General features: G+C 35.7%; 2 protein-coding genes across 4 annotated transcripts; both read left to right on the forward strand.

Moving 5' to 3' along the window:
* Window positions 1–499: 499 nt before the first annotated feature.
* LOC137712047 (nucleobase-ascorbate transporter 6) lies at window positions 500–5,571 on the forward strand. 3 transcript variants are annotated; one of them, XM_068451194.1, is made up of 15 exons: window positions 500–853; window positions 1,150–1,310; window positions 2,126–2,223; window positions 2,343–2,519; window positions 2,823–2,923; window positions 3,063–3,138; window positions 3,230–3,289; window positions 3,414–3,598; window positions 3,900–3,996; window positions 4,092–4,178; window positions 4,338–4,396; window positions 4,507–4,598; window positions 4,713–4,790; window positions 4,903–5,063; window positions 5,159–5,571. In XM_068451194.1, exons 2-15 carry the CDS (start codon window positions 1,199–1,201, stop codon window positions 5,375–5,377), a joined length of 1,602 nt encoding a protein of 533 aa, XP_068307295.1. In that variant the 5' UTR covers window positions 500–853; window positions 1,150–1,198; the 3' UTR covers window positions 5,378–5,571. The 3 variants fall into 3 exon arrangements, with proteins under 3 accessions (XP_068307295.1, XP_068307297.1, XP_068307298.1); XM_068451196.1 differs by having other exon boundaries at window positions 1,170–1,310; XM_068451197.1 differs by lacking the exon at window positions 500–853 and adding an exon at window positions 910–1,029 and having other exon boundaries at window positions 1,170–1,310.
* A 9,583-nt stretch (window positions 5,572–15,154) lies between these two features.
* LOC137713938 (uncharacterized) lies at window positions 15,155–17,241 on the forward strand. The gene is made up of 3 exons (XM_068453299.1): window positions 15,155–15,595; window positions 15,933–16,099; window positions 16,694–17,241. Exons 1-3 carry the CDS (start codon window positions 15,277–15,279, stop codon window positions 16,793–16,795), a joined length of 588 nt encoding a protein of 195 aa, XP_068309400.1. The 5' UTR covers window positions 15,155–15,276; the 3' UTR covers window positions 16,796–17,241.
* Window positions 17,242–18,739: the final 1,498 nt, after the last annotated feature.

Genomic DNA, 18,739 nt, shown 5'->3' on the forward strand with positions numbered 1-18,739 from the left:
CTTAATTAAGTATTGAATATGTAATTCATAGAAGTCGAATTTTCAGTGCAGGCTATTAGTTTTGCTTATTTTCCCTGCTTATGTAATGTTGTTGCATTGCAAACCATCTTGCGAAGATTAGTTCGCCTATTGATGATGAGTTAGTTTGGTTCGAGGATCCTCATAATGTTATAAAAGGCGTTTTCCTCCAAGACTTGTTATGATTCCGAGTTTTACATATTAATGCAAGCTATCGTATTTTCTCTAAAAACTCGCCATTCATAAAAGTTGTGGCTTATAAAATATATATAAATAAGCATTCAACTCAAATAAGTATTAAACTTGCTATTCATAAAAGTTATCACCTATAAATACAGGTAATATCACTAGGTTTTGGTAACGAGTAAAAGTAATTACTTTTCTGCAGAGATGAATAAATGATGCTTCGTAGGGTACATTTTCATGTTAAAAGTACGTGCAGTAAGTGTGTACAGTGATAACCAGCTCCTAGAGAGAGAAACACATTTTACCTTTCTAGTGAGAGACAGTGAATGAATGAAGAATCCATTTTTGCTGCTCTCAATCTCAATATTTTCCTTTTGTATGTCATTCTACATCCCCATTCTGTCTTCACCTGCTCTCCTCCTAACTGGGTTTACTGTGTTTTTGCTCTACTAAACACCTGGAATTGCTCCTCTCTCTCTCTCTCTCTCTCTCTCTCTCTCTCTCTACACATATTGAGTGAACAGCTTTTAGGTGTGTGCACTGCACTGTGTGGGGTATATGGATTTTTGACTACAGAGGGAGCTTTCCCACTTTCATATATTCTGGCTTTTGCTTTTGCTTCAGCTTCTTGCAGCTGGTTGAAAAAAAGGTTGCTTTTCTGCTTCTCTTTTTTTTTCCCTGATTATTTTTTTTGTGCAATTATTATGCCCCTTTTGTCGCTATATCAAGCTTCTTGTTACACCATCACTCTTTGCCTTCTATTTCTTTTTCTTATAGGTTACACAGTTCCCATCTCTATTTTTTGGTAGTTAGTGGGTTATGCATGTGAGTTGTTCAATTTTTTGGGTCATCACTGCTGACTGTGTCCCCTGTTTCTGCTCACTTCAGTGGGGGGTTTTTGCTAGATTTGGAATCTGGGTTTTGCTTACATTTGTGTTTTCATAGTGTTTCTGGTGTTTTTCTAGTGAGATAAAGCAAGTTCAGAGGAGGAATCATGGCGAGTGGAGGCGGCGGTGGAGCTCCAAAAGTTACTGAGCCACAGCCACATCCACCAAAAGAACAGCTAGCCAACGTTTCTTACTGCATTACTAGTCCACCTCCATGGCGTGAGTGCCTCTAATACCACATTCATTAATTATTTTACTTGTTTTGCTATCTGGGGTTCTAAATTTCTAAGCTTTTTTTCACGTACTAATGATATTGTAAGATTATTCTTGGTGGATCTTTAGTTTCTAGCTGTGATTCTTTTGAATCATTATGGTATATCTGAAGCAGGTGTTGGATAATTCCACTCTTTAATTTATTCTATTTAGGGGACATATTCCTGCATTTTAATTGTTGAAAGTAGCTTTTTCTTAGTTCTCTCTTTTTCTTTGGTAGATACCACTTTTCGAAAGGGAAATAGAAAGTCGAAATTCTATGTGCTTTTGCTTTTCTGAAAGAAATTTACTGTCTTCCTTCTTACCCTTCTTTTCTTTTTCTTTTTGGAATTGCGTTTCCGGAGGGATTTGTCTTAATCTTTTCTATATTTTGTTAATTGCTTATTGGTCTGTTCTTTTGACTTGGTAGCTTTTACTGATTAAGTGTTATCAGTACTGTTTTTGGGAACATGGTATCTTGTTTTGCATTAGCCGGAACCTAAGCGATGTGCTGAATTCTAATTCGGTGGGAATCAGTTTGTCTTTCGATTTCTTTTTCGGGTTTGGCAAAGCATTTCCGTTACTCTTTGGTAATGCTGCTCTGAGTTCTGTTTTACGTCTTTGTCTGTTTAGGAATTCGAATTGAACATGTTGATACATTGCAGATATTGTGTGGTTTTAATTTTGTAGTGCAGGTGAACTTGATTACTCTTAAATCCTGTTACTACTTCATTTGTTAGTCAGAAATGATTTAACAAAATCACGGTCCGTTTCTGGTGCAGCCGATGCCATTCTCCTTGGTTTTCAACACTACATTGTGATGCTTGGAACTTCAGTTCTCATCCCCAGTGCTCTTGTTCCCCAGATGGGAGGAGGAAATGTAAGACCCGAAGAACTTTTTGCGCAATTTGTGATTGACATCAGCCATATGTTGTACTTTTCTTCAAAATTGACCAACTGTATATATGTATGAATATGTGTCTCATTCTATTGTTATAGGAGGAGAAGGCCAAGGTGATCCAGACGCTACTCTTTGTTGCTGGTTTGAACACATTGCAACAGACTTTGTTTGGGACTAGACTACCAGCAGTGATTGGAGGGTCATATACGTTTGTCCCGACCACAATTTCCATCATATTAGCTGGTCGATTCAGTGATGGTCAAGACCCTATAGAGGTTTGTTCTGAATCCCATCCCCTTTTTTTGGTAGTCATTTTATAAAGCAAATTGTTTGTCACTGGTGCATAACAAAAAATACATCAGGTAACCATAGTTGTTATTTTGTGTGTGTCAACTGAACTTGCTGAAATGCATACACTAAATGCTAATGCACTACTTACTAGAACAGTGATTGATTTATAAAATTTAGAGAGAAGACGAGTTACGTGCATTCAGACATCAATAATTCTCACTTTCATCTGCACAGACTTGATTGGAAGCTTGCAGCTTGTGACTACATTTTAACGTCTTTCATTTCAGAAATTTAAGAGGACAATGCGGGCAATCCAGGGTGCTCTTATTGTTGCTTCAACTCTTCAGATAGTCTTAGGCTTCAGTGGCCTTTGGCGTAATGTTGCAAGGTTGGTTCTAAATAAGCGAAACTCAATCATGGTTGTTAGATTAGTCTAGAACTTGTGAGATTCATAGAGAAATATTTCAGTTTTCTTGCTAAGCTTAAAAAGTCATGGTGATTAAAGCTCAACAAATTTTATTGTTCAGGTTTTTAAGCCCACTTTCAGTTGTCCCTTTGGTAGGAATGGTTGGTTTTGGACTCTACGAGTTAGGTTTTCCAGTGGTAAGTGCTCTTCTGACATGTGTATGGGCGCATAATATATGGTGGATAATGTTCTGACAATTATTTCTTAATGCTTCTCCTGGATATTTAGCTTGCAAAATGTGTGGAGATTGGACTGCCAGAGCTTATCATTTTAGTATTCATTTCTCAGGTAATGGTCCTTAAAACATGTTTGAATCCTAATTGTGTCTCTTGCCTTTGTGCTGTTATCTTTGTAACCTTAGGGAAAACTATTCTGCAAGGCTGATATTGTATTTGCAATGATTGTGATGCAGTATTTGCCGCACATAATTCACAGAGGAAAACGTATATTTGATCGTTTTGCTGTCATATTTTCTGTGGTGATTGTGTGGATTTATGCTCACCTACTCACTGTTGGTGGAGCATATAATGGTACCGGCCCAAAAACACAGGCAAGCTGCCGTACTGATCGTGCTGGACTTATAAATGCTGCTCCGTGGTTAGTATGAAATGTGTCCTTAATACAGTTTTAACATTTTTATTGCTGTAATCCTTGCTCTATACCATGGTCCAACCAAAATCTTTGGTGAACAAGGAAAAATTATATTGAAATGTCCTTTTGTTATTCTTTTCGAAGTAGGCTCCCAAGCCTTACTAGGAGTTTAAGACATGCTATGAAGTTTAAATTCTTGATTTGCCTTCGTTAAATAGTAAATATTAAGTCACTAGCATGGCTTATGTTTTGGATTGGTACCTAACATTTGTTGGAAATTAATCCTTATTGGAACTTGGGTTTGCAGGATTAGAGTTCCATATCCCTTCCAATGGGGAGCACCTTCCTTTGATGCTGGTGAAGCCTTTGCTATGATGGCAGCGTCTTTCGTTGCACTTGTTGAGGTTTGCTCTCTTTACCTTCCCGTTCTCTTATATTGATATTAGTTGATAAGCCGAAATTCATAATTTTCATTACTCTATATTACTTTATAAAACAGTCAACTGGTGCTTTCATCGCTGTTTCAAGATATGCTAGTGCAACTCCAGTGCCACCTGCTATTCTGAGTCGTGGAGTTGGTTGGCAGGTATAAAAGCTTATCTATGTGTGAATTTTAGTTTACTACAAATTTCTTCGACATAAACTTATCTGATTTTGTTTCCAAACCTGAATGCGCATGAATCTATCAATGCTATCTTTACGTTATAAAGGCGAGCAAGATATAATGCAGTTTTTGTATTCACAGGGAGTTGGCATTCTGATTTCGGGCTTGTTTGGAACTGTGACCGGATCCTCAGTATCTGTGTAAGACTCTTAATAGGAAACATTTATGCTGTATAAATAAACATCCTACTTCATTGAGTGGAAAATAGAGTTTCTACCTTGTTCTAAGACTCCCCTTTGTCTCTGAACAGAGAAAATGCTGGTCTGTTGGCGTTGACGCGTGTTGGCAGTCGAAGGGTTGTGCAAATATCTGCTGGTTTCATGATATTTTTCTCCATTCTGGGTAAGTTATTAATGTATGAGATCTTCTGAATTGAACGTACATTATAATTTATGTTATGTTGGCAACTGTTTGCGACCGTTTTGTTTTGTGACTCAACATTTCATCATTTTACAGGCAAATTTGGAGCAGTCTTCGCATCGATCCCAGGGCCAATCATTGCTGCTTTGTACTGTCTGTTCTTTGCATATGTTGGTATGTACAGCTGCTTTGGCATGTGCTAGCAGACTGTAGATGGCTCAAGCTCATTCATTTTTATATCAGACTATTTATGATGTCTTTATTCCATTTAATCATGCATTCACAGGTGCCGGAGGTCTTAGCTTTCTACAATTCTGTAACCTAAACAGCTTCCGAACAAAGTTCATATTGGGCTTCTCTATCTTCCTTGGTTTGTCCGTGCCGCAGTACTTCAACGAGTACACAGCCATCAACGGTTACGGTCCAGTCCACACAGGAGGAAGATGGGTATGCAATAATTATAACAAACCCATGTATTTCCTGAATCATGCAATTTTATGTTATGATCTTTACTAACATAAATGTTCATATATTTTTCGCAGTTCAATGATATAATCAATGTCCCTCTACAGTCAGAAGCGTTTGTCGCCGGCTGTGTCGCATATTTCTTGGACAACACACTGCAGCGGAAGGACAGTACAGTTAGGAAAGACCGAGGTAAACATTGGTGGGACAAGTTCCGAACCTTCAAGGGAGAATCAAGGAGTGAGGAGTTTTATTCGCTACCATTCAATCTCAACAAGTATTTTCCATCCGTATGAAGAAGCTCGTGGTTCGGAGTTTTTGAAGGGGAAGCGGGGTTCCGGTGTACTGATCCACACCAAGGTCTCAATAACTTGTCTCTGATCCCTCTGTTTCTTTGCTGATGTATAAGTTTCCTGAACAGGATGTTGTAGTTGTACGTAAATCCAACTGGGGATGTCAATTAAAGTTAGCATTGCAGCAGTTCTGTGCTCTCCAATTTTAGTCCATTTTTTTACATGTTTGATATTTAATATTCACCGTCTCAAGACATCTGGAAATTTGATGGCACACTATGGAGATCATAACTTCTTGATCACGTAAGGAAATTTTAGTCTTGTTCCGTCTTAACCTATCCATGTTCCCTAAGTGAGTCTAAAGTCGGTGATTTTCTAGTATACTCCTGTGTATATACCGAGATTTTTTATTGTTGGATTCTTGTTCATTGAATTTCCGAACGCATATCTAACAATCCATTGCTTTAATGCTTGCCGTACACATAAGCATGGTAGAGTTTTTGCGAAAATCGAACTCAATAGTTCGTGAAAATTCATTGTCTTACATTTGATATGTTGGCTAGTTTACTAATAACATAGAAGACATGGGCGTAGTTACAAAGATCAAATCTTTTGCACAAAAAATGGGTGTAGCTTCTTTGCGTCCCTGATTATTGTTTGATACATATTAAGTTTATGATAACAATATTAAGAATAATTAAGTTTACAAATACATGTTAGTCAATAATTTGAGCCATAGAAAGGTCACACCCATTTTAAATACAGAAAATTTAGTTTCGTAGCTACATTAACTTAAACAAATGTGCTCCTCTCCGCTGTTTATATTGGTTTTTATCTTTTTCTTGACCAAGAAAAGAACATAACACGAAAAACTTGGTGGTCCATCCAACAAGTTGGAGGAGCATTTGGATATATCAGCTTTGGATTTGGAATGAATTCAATTGAGATCTGTGTTATTGGTGGACCCAAAATATGGTGAGACCCACAATATTGTGGTTGATCCACACAATTTCTATTAGGGCCCAATTACACCAGGCCCACTGAAATCTCACTCCAATCAGGAAGCAGCTTAGAGCATAGGTATCTCTTTAATTCCAACCCACCAGCTTGTACACCATGTTCCGTACAACTTGACCAATTGTCAACTGACCAAACGAACGGTCTACCTGGTAAAAAAAAAAAAACATTAAACAAAATGGTCCACATGCGTAATATATTCTCGAGTGAAGAAAATTTTAATTGTGACAGAAACATAAATAGTACATCACGTGTTTTAATAGGAGTGGTGATAAATTTTATTTTTTAAGTTATTAACTTTTTAACACACATATCCCACTATTTATATTATATATTATGACACATGGTTAAAGTTAGCATTGAAACAGTTCTGTGCTCTCCAATTTTATATTATGACACGTGTTTTAATACGTAAATCCAACTGGGGATGTCAATTAAAGTTAGCATTGAAGCAGTTCTGTGCTCTCCAATTTTAGTCCATTTTTTGACATGTTTGATATTTAATATTCACCGTCTCAAGACATCTAGAAATTTGATGGTACACTATGGAGATCATAACTACTTGATCACGTAAGCAAATTTTAGTCTTAAGTGTTCCGTCTTAACCTATCCATGTTCCTTAAGTGAGTCTAAAGTCAGTGATTTTCTAGTATGCTCCTGTGTATATACCGAGATTTTTTATTGTTGGATTCTTGTTTATTGAATTTACGAACGCATATCTAACAATCCATTGCTTTAATGCTTGCCGTACACATAAGCATGGTAGAGTTTTTGCGAAAATCGAACTCAATGGTTCGTGAAAATTCATTGTCTTACATTTGATATGTTGGCTAGTTTACTAATAACATAGAAGACATGGGCATAGTTACAAAGATCAAATCTTTTGCACAAAAAATGGGTGTAGCTTCTTTGCGTTTCCAATTATTGTTTGATACATATTAAGTTTATGATAACAATATTAAGAATAATTAAGTTTACAAATACATGTTAGTCAATAATTTGAGCCATAGAAAGGTCACATCCATTTTGAATGCAGAAAATTTAGTTTCGTAGCTACATTAACTTAAACGAATGTGCTCTTCTCCGCCGTTTATATTGGTTTTTATCTTTTTCTTGACCCAGAAAAGAACATAACATAAAAAACTTGGTCGTCCATCCAACAAGTTGGAGGAGCATTTGGATACATTAGCTTTGGATTTGAAATGAATTCAATTGAGATCTGTGTTATTGGTGGACCCAAAATATGGTGAGACCCACTGTAGTGTGGTTGATCCACACAATTTCTATTAGAGCCCAATTACACCAGGCCCACTGAAATCTCACTCCAATCAGGAAGCAGCATAGAGCATAGGTATCTCTTTAAGTCCAACCTACCAGCTTGTACACCATGTTCCGTACAACTTGACCAATTGTCAGACCAAACGAACGGTCTACCTGGTAAAAAAAAAACATTAAACAAAATGTTCCACATGCGTAATATATTCTCGAGTAGAGAAATTTTTAGTTGTGAGAGAAACATATATCGTATATCATGTGTTTTAATAGGAGTGGTGAAAAATTTTATTTGTTAAGTTATTAATTTTTTAACACACATATCCTACTATTTATATTATGACACGTGATGTATTACCCCGTGTATCGATCACATTGAAAAATCTCTCTCGAGATGCTAGGCTCAGTCACACGTCTCATAATGTGTCAATGTCTTAACAATTATTCGAGTTTGACATCCTCCAATACATTGGCATCTGGCAATTACTCGAGTTCGTTGATTGGTCCCCAGTATATTAACGTTTCACAGTTATTCACATAGACGACCGACACTAGCAGCATTATAAATTATTTGAAAATTTCCCTCAAAGTAGAAATTTTCCAACATTAGATGATGGTGAATGGTGATGAACTAGACAACCCATAAATTCCATTAGAAAAAATTCCTCATGCACAGAAGAAAGAGGAGATGTTCTTAATGAAGAAAAAAAGTTGAGACTTCATGATAAAACCAATTGGCAATATAGAGAGTTACCCAACTTACTTATAATCCTATAAAAGGTCCCTCATCTCATCAACGTGAAACTTATTCTCAACACTTACTTGAAGACGACAACACCAAATTTAAGCACTTACTTTTAATAATTAAAGAAAATAGACAAACAACAACAACAAAGGCTTATTCTATTAAATGAGGTCGGCTATATGAATCTTAGAATGCCACTGCGTTCGGTTTTGCGTTAAGCCTTCCGCTAGCTCCAGGTGAGAGGATTTTATTAGGATATCTTCTTGGGTTTTGGTCACAGACTAGGGTTACAAAAAACGGAAGAAACAAAAACCAGCAAATTAATCAAATCTCCCAACATTCTATTTGCTGTTTGGTAGGGGAAATTAGTAGAAATACAAGGTTTTATTGCCTAATGGAGATGACAATGCATGGGACCTAGAAATTAATACAGAATGGGAAAGAAACAAAAAACAACTCGGATCATACAAAAATTCCCAGAAAATACTCACCTCCTGCTGCAGCTGCTGTTTGGTGGGAGGTCCAAACAGAGAGAAGGTCGAATGCATTATGCATGCCAAGGGAATGGCAATGGGGACCTACAATATTGTTACTGTTACTATCCATGATCCACCCACTTCAATTCATGAAAAGGAGAGGAAGTGCAATGCAATCCATTCGTTTTTTGCATGGATAAAGTTAAGCACAGAGAAAATGAAATGCGTACATATATAGCTATGGAGAAGTCAGGACTCAGAAGGGTCAATATATATCCTTCATTTAATGTTAATTAAATTGTTTTAGTCCCCTAATTCTCGATTAACAGATCTGACTAGGGTTTTATTACCACAAATTTTTTATTTTTCCGTGTTAGGGTTTGAGACGGATGGACTATTAAATACGAGCTACGTTTTAGTAGGCTTAAGAATTGTTAATAATGAGAAGGTGATGAAAGCCGAACTCTATCTAAGTTTTGAGTGTTAATACTAAAATTGTTGAATGGTTTGGTGGAACTCAAATTACTATTGTTCATAGAAACCAAACCCCAATATTTAATTTAGAGACACTTTGGACGCGGTCCCTAACCATCAACAGAGAGAATAAGGTGAATCCGATGATTATCTCAATATGGCAAGTGTGAGCATGAAAACATGATTAGCATTCATGTAAACTGGCACTGAGGTAATTAACAAGCCACTTGACAAGCCTGATGAGTGGTCGGAACAAATGTGCAGACAAACGAAACAGGTGCATCCAGGACCCATCGAAGTTCATGATCCTAAACGGCTGAGTAGGCTTGCAGACGCGAGCTGGAACCCTGGAGGTTTGGCAGGAAGGGGTTGTCATGTAGTGCTTGGAGGAATGAACTAATGGAAATAGTAGTTAGGGGTAAGTGGCTTGTAGCTTAGTTGATTAAGATCATTCGCCCATGCCTATGAGGTCTTGTGTTAAATTTTCTTCTCCGTAGTTTAGTTAATGCAAATTATTCTATCATTTGTAAAAAAAAAATAGTAGTTCGAGTTTTGAGTATGTCAATAGGACAACGTATTGGTGTTAATTTTTATGTGAGAAAGTGAAAAAAAAAGGAGGCGGCATTTAATCTAAAAAAATTCTCAAGTTTTGAATCACTGGTAGAAGGTTTATAGAAGACATGGAAGCAACCATCCTCGATACAAGAGATATTGAGGAGCTATGTGGCAGTGAACGGTCATTCTTGTAGAATTCTAAAACACTAGAAATATTGAAAAAAATTCTCAAACTTGATTAATAATACAATAAGCTTACAAACCTAAGGCCAATAGAACCTTATTTATAATGTACTTAACCCTAGAAATTCTAAGAATCCAAATAGGAATAAAGAAAATAACAAAATATATTAAAAAGATCGTAAAATATTAAAACCCCATTTTAAACTTGGTAAACGATATAATTCGCACAAATTCTGATTGTGCTCATTGCTTTCAAAGGATTTTGTAGATCTCATTGTTTCTTTCAAATCCATATGTAACGAGCTCAAAACTGACATGTCAAACGAAAGTTACTTTAATCTGAACAACTCGAAAAATTCAAAACATCCACTTCCAGGATATGCAAGCAGCAGATAACCTTGTAACCTGTTAATTACCAATTCTCCAATCACCTTTTTAGATTAAATACCACCTTCGTCTTTTAACTTTCTTGCATAAAACACAACACCAATTTTATTATACGTTGGTATGATGCTGGAAAATTGGTACTGATCTGAAGCTCATGGGTGCGCGAGGAAACTTGACTCCATACAACCACAAAAAACACATGTTTTCTAGAGTCTAACCAAGGATCAATGGCTAGATGTGATCACCATGTTGACTGATATACATATCAGCAAAAGGTTTGACCAATGGCTTACACGTTAGCTAAGGTTGTTAGGATTGTTGTTAGACTGTTAAAAGGATAAGAAAGTTAGTTAGCTGCTAGTGGCTTAACTATGAAGCTAAGATTGTAGCCTATATAACATAAATCTCTGTAATCTCAATACACAACAGTTCATTCGTTTACTCATTCTCTCTCTACATTCTTCTATGATATTTTCTTTCACTCTTCTTCTTCTTCCATACTTAGCTTAGTGTTAATACACCATACTAATATTAAGAATGTTAAATGGTTTGGTGGAATTCGATTGTAATTCAAATGCAATTCAGTGATAATGATAGAAAATCTCAATATTTATATACAAATAAACTACAAATTAAGGGAATTGTTATTGGCACTCCAAAAATCTCATTCTACACTCCAAACTTTCTATATTTGGAAAGAAAAATACACTTGTGAGGAGTGTAGAATGAGATTTTTGGAGTACCAATAACACTTCCCTAAATTAAAGGTATGATATATAACACCGAAATTTACTACATTAGAAAACGATAGCCAACTCTGTAAATAAAGCATGATAGATGATGACGGTGTGCAAGAATTTGGTATCGAGTCTGATGAGGGTGTTGAAACAATTAGAAGATTTGGCATCGAATGCGAAAGTCGACCTTTAACTGTGGATATACAAAAGTAAATGTTTACAATCTAGGACACAGAAAAACCAACTTGATGAAACTTTTGCATAAGTATCAGATTTAACTAGGATTAAAGCTAACCAATAATCTTAGTTTATTAATTATGAGATTAAGATCAGCTAGTTACAAGAGTCAAAGTTGTATGATCCTGAATGATTACTGTTGTTCCCCTCCAGTTGCACCTATAATAATTAATGTGGGTTTTCCCAGGTAGATGTCCAAAGTTTAATGAATTACTTGCTGGATTTGCAGGCTTTTACTACTAAATATATGCTTGTTAATCGTAATCAGAATATTTAACTTTTCTTGTCAAGTGTAGTTGTTCAAGATTTTGAAATATACAATTTGTCACGTGATATCATCTTGAGTTCACATGAGATGACCAAGAATGTGCACACATATAAAACAAGAAGATAAATGCCAAAGAGAGTCTCTCAAAAGTGGGAATTTTTATGAAATCTTTGACACCTCATGTTTTTGATACAATGTTTTATAATGTTGATATGAGAATTGACGTTAAACTGTGAAGTGACTAAGAATTTCACTTTGAGAGAGTCCCCTTAGCATTTCTCAAACAAGAAATTGTAAAGAGTAATTTACATCAATATCAATTATTTTATTTCCTTAACACAGATGATTTGGACTTGACCGTGTAAATCTAGGCATTGCATTTGATATATTATCGAACCAAACAGTCAAAATATGTGTAAAAATTTAGGCATTACATATTTGATATATTAATCGATACCGACGCAAAAGCAGATTGGAGCAGAAGCTTTTAGTTTTAGTGATAGAATACATATTTCTAATGTGTGGTGCTATCCGCATGATCCTTATTAATTTCTGAATTTTAATTTTTTTTAATTTATTTGATTTGACGGTTGAAAAATTGAAAAATGTATGAAAGGTAAAAACAGGTATGCGAAGAGCACTACCCTCTCTATTTTACTAGCATAATTTCATATATATAGGATTATGAATAATCAGTAAAGCTAAAGTTGATACAAAAATAAATATTAAGGGAGATATAAGAGGGACCATATCAATTGCTAGCCATATTTAAGAGACAGAAAAATCTGATAGAGTAGTGGCTCCACTTTTCTTTGATCTTGTAGTATCACTATTGTTTGCTCCTAATTTCAACAACCGAGCATGGAACCTTTCAGCGGTCCCCTACCCCATTGCAATATCATGGCAATTGGTCAAGCATGGAGAGGGATATTTGAAACACAATAATTTCCCTTGAGCAATCATATGATACAGTAGTCAGCTCTAATTCCTAAAAGCTTCAAATAATGCGCTTGTCAAAATCTTATTACAAAATAAAGAAGAGAACGAATGCATTGTATTACATACATGCATGTGTATTCGTGTTAGGTATTACCCCATAATTAAGACGAGTTTAACATTCCTATATACATGTTTAATCACTTTTGAGTCTCGTTCTTGAAATGTTCAAAGTTTGAAAAAGAAAGTGTCTTAGACTCTCTTCCTAAGTTTTGATCCCTCCGTCACTACTTATGTTTACATACATAGAAATAGTAAGTAGTCGAAATTTCGTTTTCTGACAGTTTCTATGTTTATTTTCTCTACATTTACTAACACATGTGGGATCAAAACATTTTCGGCATTAGTTAACAATCCTTAATTTTATACTTGAAAACCTAAGAATTTCATGGGTTATTGTTTGCTAGGATTTACCTACTCCAATTCTTTATCATCACTCTTTCTGACTTCCCTCGTTTAAACAAATAAGCATGGCAGAAGATGAGCGTGGGATTGTTTTTCTAATCTAAATACGTTGCCTTGTTTGGCCGCCATGGAAAGGGATAAAAAAAGGCAGAAGCAGAAAGCCAAAAGCCAGAGCTTTGGCTACCGCTTTTGGAAGTCTTTTTGTAACGTAAATCATAGAATGACCGAAGCCCCGATCCGCTCACATGCATTCGACACGTACGTATCTAACATGTTCAAAAGCTGAGACTTCTCAAACTTTGTATTCAAGTAGCATGACCTAGTCGGACGGACCCACCTCCTCCCCCATGAGAAACCACAAAGCTTCTTCACGTTTTTCTGTTGGTTTTGCAGGAAACCCTAAAAACTGAAACTGGAAATGTTTCTCACGCTTTCTTCTTCTCTTTTGATCTTGTCTGGTGGGCAATGTGAAACGAAACGGCTGCGTCTTGATCTGGTGGTCTAAGACCATCTCCAATGGTTGGGCTAAAAGCCAAATTTTTTAGCCCGGAAAATTTAGCTTTTAGCCCAGAAATAGCTTTTCTGCTCCAACCATTCTAGCCTAAAATTTTAGCTCGGATTATTAAAGAATGAATTTAGGCTTTTTTTTTTGTTAAATTTTTTTTTTTTAAATAAATATGTAGACTATCGTAAATTAATTTTATGAACATTTTAATCTAAAAAAATTTAAATTCCGATAAATATTGGGTGGAGTCCACTCCGATTTCTGGGCTAAATTTTGGGAGGAATTTGGCATTGCTTTAGCATTTAACATTTAGCCCAAAATTTCCCCTTGGGTTGGAGTGGGTTTGGGGGGGAATTTTGGGGGGTAATTTGGCTTTTAACCCACCATTGGAGTTGGTCTAATGGTGTGTGCTACAGTGTAACACAAGGCATGAGGGCGTGTAATAATGGAATAATAAAATGGATTATTATTATTATTATTATTTGATGCTCTTTGAAATTCATGGGGTCTTTTTCTTTTGTGGTCCTATAGAATTATGTTTATATGGGGCATGCTATTGCTGTCTTTAAATTTGTCAATACGTTTTGGAATTGAAAAGTCACTGTGTTGGTAGGTCTTGGTTCGTAGTTTTGTGGTGGCATACGTGGATTGCAATTTTATTCTTATCCCTTCCTTATGAAGAAAGATTAATGATATAAACTAAAATTAAAATGGAAAGTAATTAAGGAATCTTATTATTGATTTTAGGTATTTAATTACAAATTTAAATATAAAAAAATATACATTTTTTATTCCATACGCATTAGTAAACATAAATGAAGGTTAAGAAGTGAAAAAAAAGTCATGCCGATATTTTAATAAACACAAAAAAACATGAAAATCAAAATAATTTCAAGTGCTATTCTAAGTAAACATGCCATAAAACAGTATCTATTTATTCTCTATCACTGGGACATGAGAGCATATGAAGTCGATTTATGCAATCCAGTAGCATCGATACTGTTGTTTGCGTTTCTATTTATACAGATAAATTTGTTAGTGTTTCGAAAACATAGTTCGATACATCAAATATTTTAACATAATTTGTCAATTTTTTTCTAATTTTTAATTAATATGTATTACTACATTTGACGTATCAAATCGCACACTAAAAATCCCTTCAAAGCAGGCGCGTGGGAAGCATTAATAGTGTATACTGTTCTTTCATGCGGTAAAGTGGCAGTAAGCCATGAACGTTGGATGACTTGTCGCAAATGGAACGCATCTATTTGTTTTTACAAAGCATCTAATTAAGCAACAACCCCTCAATTCGAAAAAAATAAATAAAAGGAACAACCCCTCAAGGGCTCTAAACCTCTCCTTTGTCCAGCCAACCAATCACGGATCTCCACGCCATGGAAAGTTGGACCTAAATCACTAAACTACCCCTATATCAAACTTTATTATCTTTTGGACCATAATTACAGAAGTAATATAAGCAAAAGATGATAAGTGGGGCGTTGGTGACTTGGTGGATGGCTATAAAGAGCTTGTTCTAGAGCTCAAACCACCTCCTCTTTCCCCCTACCTTCTCTTCCCTTTTCTTAACTTCATTCTTGAGAGAGAGAGAGAGAGAGAGAGAGAGAGAGAGTAGGAGAGAGAGAAAATGGGAAATTGTCAAGCGATTGATGCAGCAACACTGGTAGTACAACACCCAAGTGGGAAAGAAGAGAAGTTCTATTGGGCAGTGAGTGCAAGTGAGATTATGAAGATGAACCCTGGCCACTATGTTGCTCTTCTTATCTCCACCACCTTGTGTCCCTCCAATCCCACCACCGACAATGGCGGTGACAGGAAAGACAAGAACTCGAATACGGACGACAACAAGAACACCGCTTCTTCGCTTCGCGTGACGCGCATAAAGCTCCTCAGGCCAACCGATTCTCTTGTTCTTGGCAAAGTTTACAGACTCATCACCACTCAAGGTTTAAACTTTTACTCAAATTTTTATTAATATTTTTAACTATTCTAATCAACGGAAAAAAGAAAAAAAGGAATTCGAACTCAGACACAATGAGGCGGACTTTACCAACTAAGGGGGTACCTAAGGGTTGGTCATGGTTATGGTACACTGTCCTTACCAACTAGGGTTAGAGAGGGCGGCATATTCCCACAACCCTTAGTTAGTCAGGGCGGTCTACCGTCATAACCAATTAGCTTAACTCAAATTATCGCACTTTGTTCTGTTTAATCTTCTTATTTTTGAACTCATTTTTCCTTTAAAATTATGAGAGCTTAATTAAATCATGGTTTGTTTTTTAGAAGTGATGAAGGGATTGTGGGCAAAGAAACAAACGAAGGTGAAGAGAAATCATAATCATCAGGTGGAAGGAGAGCAGAAGCCACAAGTGGAGAGGGTGATGAGAGAGAAGCAAGTTCTGACATCAGCCAGAAGATCTGAGACTTCTGAGCTGGAGAAGGACATCCAGGTAATTAAAATTTGATTTAACAAGTTTATCTTCTTGATTATTAATTAGGTTCACGTCTAATCCCTCTGTCACATTTCGAGTAGATTCTCTTCTACAATTGCATATATGGTTTTAAGTTTCTGAACCTCTCAAACCAATTGAGTCTTGAACACGAAGCTTCAGGTCTAAAGTTAAACGCTCTTAATCACTGAACTGCAAGCCTTTTAAAGCTTTGATTGTGCTTGAAGTGGTCAATCCCATTCTTGTTAATTGATTAAGGTTTTAAGTAAAAAGCATAATTATTTAGTCAAGTTCATAATTAAAGAAGATTCTTTGATTTATTAAATCAGCATAAAATCGGGGAAAAAGCATTTGAGTCAATGAGTTTCCCTTCTGTAACGGCTTAAATCATTAAGTAGATGAATAAATAAATAAAAATTATAAAATGCTTTGAAACTCCCTTCGGTAATGTGCTAAATGAATAAACAAATATAATTAATAAATAATTGAAAGAATCAATAAATAATTAAATAAAAAGTTGAATTAATTGTTCTGTAGAAATAATGATTAAGTGAAAATCACTCTCTAATTAATCATTTCAAATATTTTCAACAGGTGAATAATAAACATGAGAGAGGAGGACACCGACCAAGAACAGCAACAACATCAAGAACGTGGCAGCCATCATTACACAGCATCTCAGAGGCTGCAAGTTGAGATATCAACGTTTCCTAATCTTCCCACATGACGCGTAAGCAACTCAGAGGAGGTGTAGTGGATCAATCAGTGCTCCACCTGCAGAAGATTGAAGCACATTTACGGGTGCAGGCAGAAAGGGTTTTCATGTGAAGGGATTTGAGTTAAGTTGTGTACAGAGAAAGGGGTGGAATGTTTAGAATTAAATGTACTGAAGAGATTTTCTTTCAAATGAAAGTTTAGTTCAAAAAGAAAATTGCTTTGGTTGATTTGGTTCCATGGTTAATTAGTAGTTGTTAATTAATTTAAGTTTACTAGCTCACGCATCATACCTTGCAGATAACTTTAGAACCAAAATATATAATGGCCAATGGTTCTGAATAAGTTCTTATCCAGAGAAAACTTTAGTGTACCGGAGGATGTATCACCAACTATGTCTCATTTATTAAATAACACATCGCATTTAATGAGCGAAATAAGGTGATGGAGATTCATTCAGATACATGTAAGAATATTCTTTAAATTAGACGCAGTGATGCGATGAGTGAGATAAGATGACGCTGTTTTATGAGCGAGATAGAGTGATGAAGATTTATCCTTCATTACATGTAAGAATTGATCTCCTCCAAATTAGGCTAAGTCTAAGTTTCAGAAATTACCAAATATTCTGCTAAATTTCAGATAAAGAATTTCGATTCTTTAATTGAACTCTGCTATATTTCAAGATGAGATAGGAAAAAGTAAAAAGTTTATCATATCCTGCTGCATGCACACAACCATCATGGTCAAGCTGGAGATCTATGGATAATGTAATTATATCCACGCCCCCTTATGTCTCATATAATTATCCGAAAAACTTATACATATTCTCCATGCCTCTATGTTGTATCTCATTTTTCACGTTATTTGTGTAAAGAATGAGATAAAAGATTGTATTTTTTTTTCTCATCGTGCCTCAAGTGAGGAGTGAGATAAAAGTTTATCACATCGTATATAACGCGTGACAGGTGAGTCATACTATACTCAATTAAAGTGTTTAGAGGGAAGACATATCTCAACATCCAACCGCAGAAAAATATTCTCAATTAGCACAACAAACAACAGTGAGCTGCTAGCTATAAAAGGTTGCAAAGTTAGCTTTAATCATCAGAAGCCTGTACTTTTTGACATCTTCTAACCATTGCAAACGCAAATGTAAAAAACGGAAACTTCCCAACAACACAACATCATTGATTTGATTCCTCATCTTTTTTGCATTCGCTGCACCCATCAGAGCAAGACAGACCAAAAATAACAAAGCAAAAGAAGGCTTTTCCCTTTCCTTTTTATATTTTTTAAATTTAAATTTATTTTCTTCTCAAAACTTTATATATAAAAACCATATTATTCACTACAAGGAAAGGAATATTTGCTCCACTTCGTTCATATGGGAAGAGCTTTTGAAGTAGGACAAGACAATTGCAAACAGCTCACACGAGGCTACTTTTTGCTTAGGCATGCAACTTACTCTCTCAGTTGATTATTTATGCATTTTTTTGGGATTTTGGGGTCCTCAGATTATTCCCTGAAATAAGTGAAATCCCACTTCCGATGTGGGGCAGACCTCATGCGTTTGCCATTGCTGAGCAACTTAGTAGAAGAATCACATAAATATTGTCTGCATTATATTTTGCCCTTTGGAAACCCACTCAATTACATGTTGTTTGGTTTGCTTAATCCGGCTATCCCTTTTCTTTTTAACAAAAACGATATTTTAAACAACTATAATCTATTAGAAGGAAGATTCGAACTAAACTAGCGCCAAGCGGTTTCCCTAACCAAATCTTTAAAGAACACTTCTATGTTCTTTATTTTCCCTCCTATTTCTAGAGGTGCAGTTACTTCATTTCAAAGACTTAAATCCGCTTAAATTATTATTTTCAAAATGGTTGCAGGAATACTCTACTTTATATGAGTGAGAGAGAG

Source organism: Pyrus communis, chromosome 13 (genome assembly GCF_963583255.1).
Source record: "Pyrus communis chromosome 13, drPyrComm1.1, whole genome shotgun sequence".
NCBI classification, from domain to species: domain Eukaryota; kingdom Viridiplantae; phylum Streptophyta; class Magnoliopsida; order Rosales; family Rosaceae; genus Pyrus; species Pyrus communis.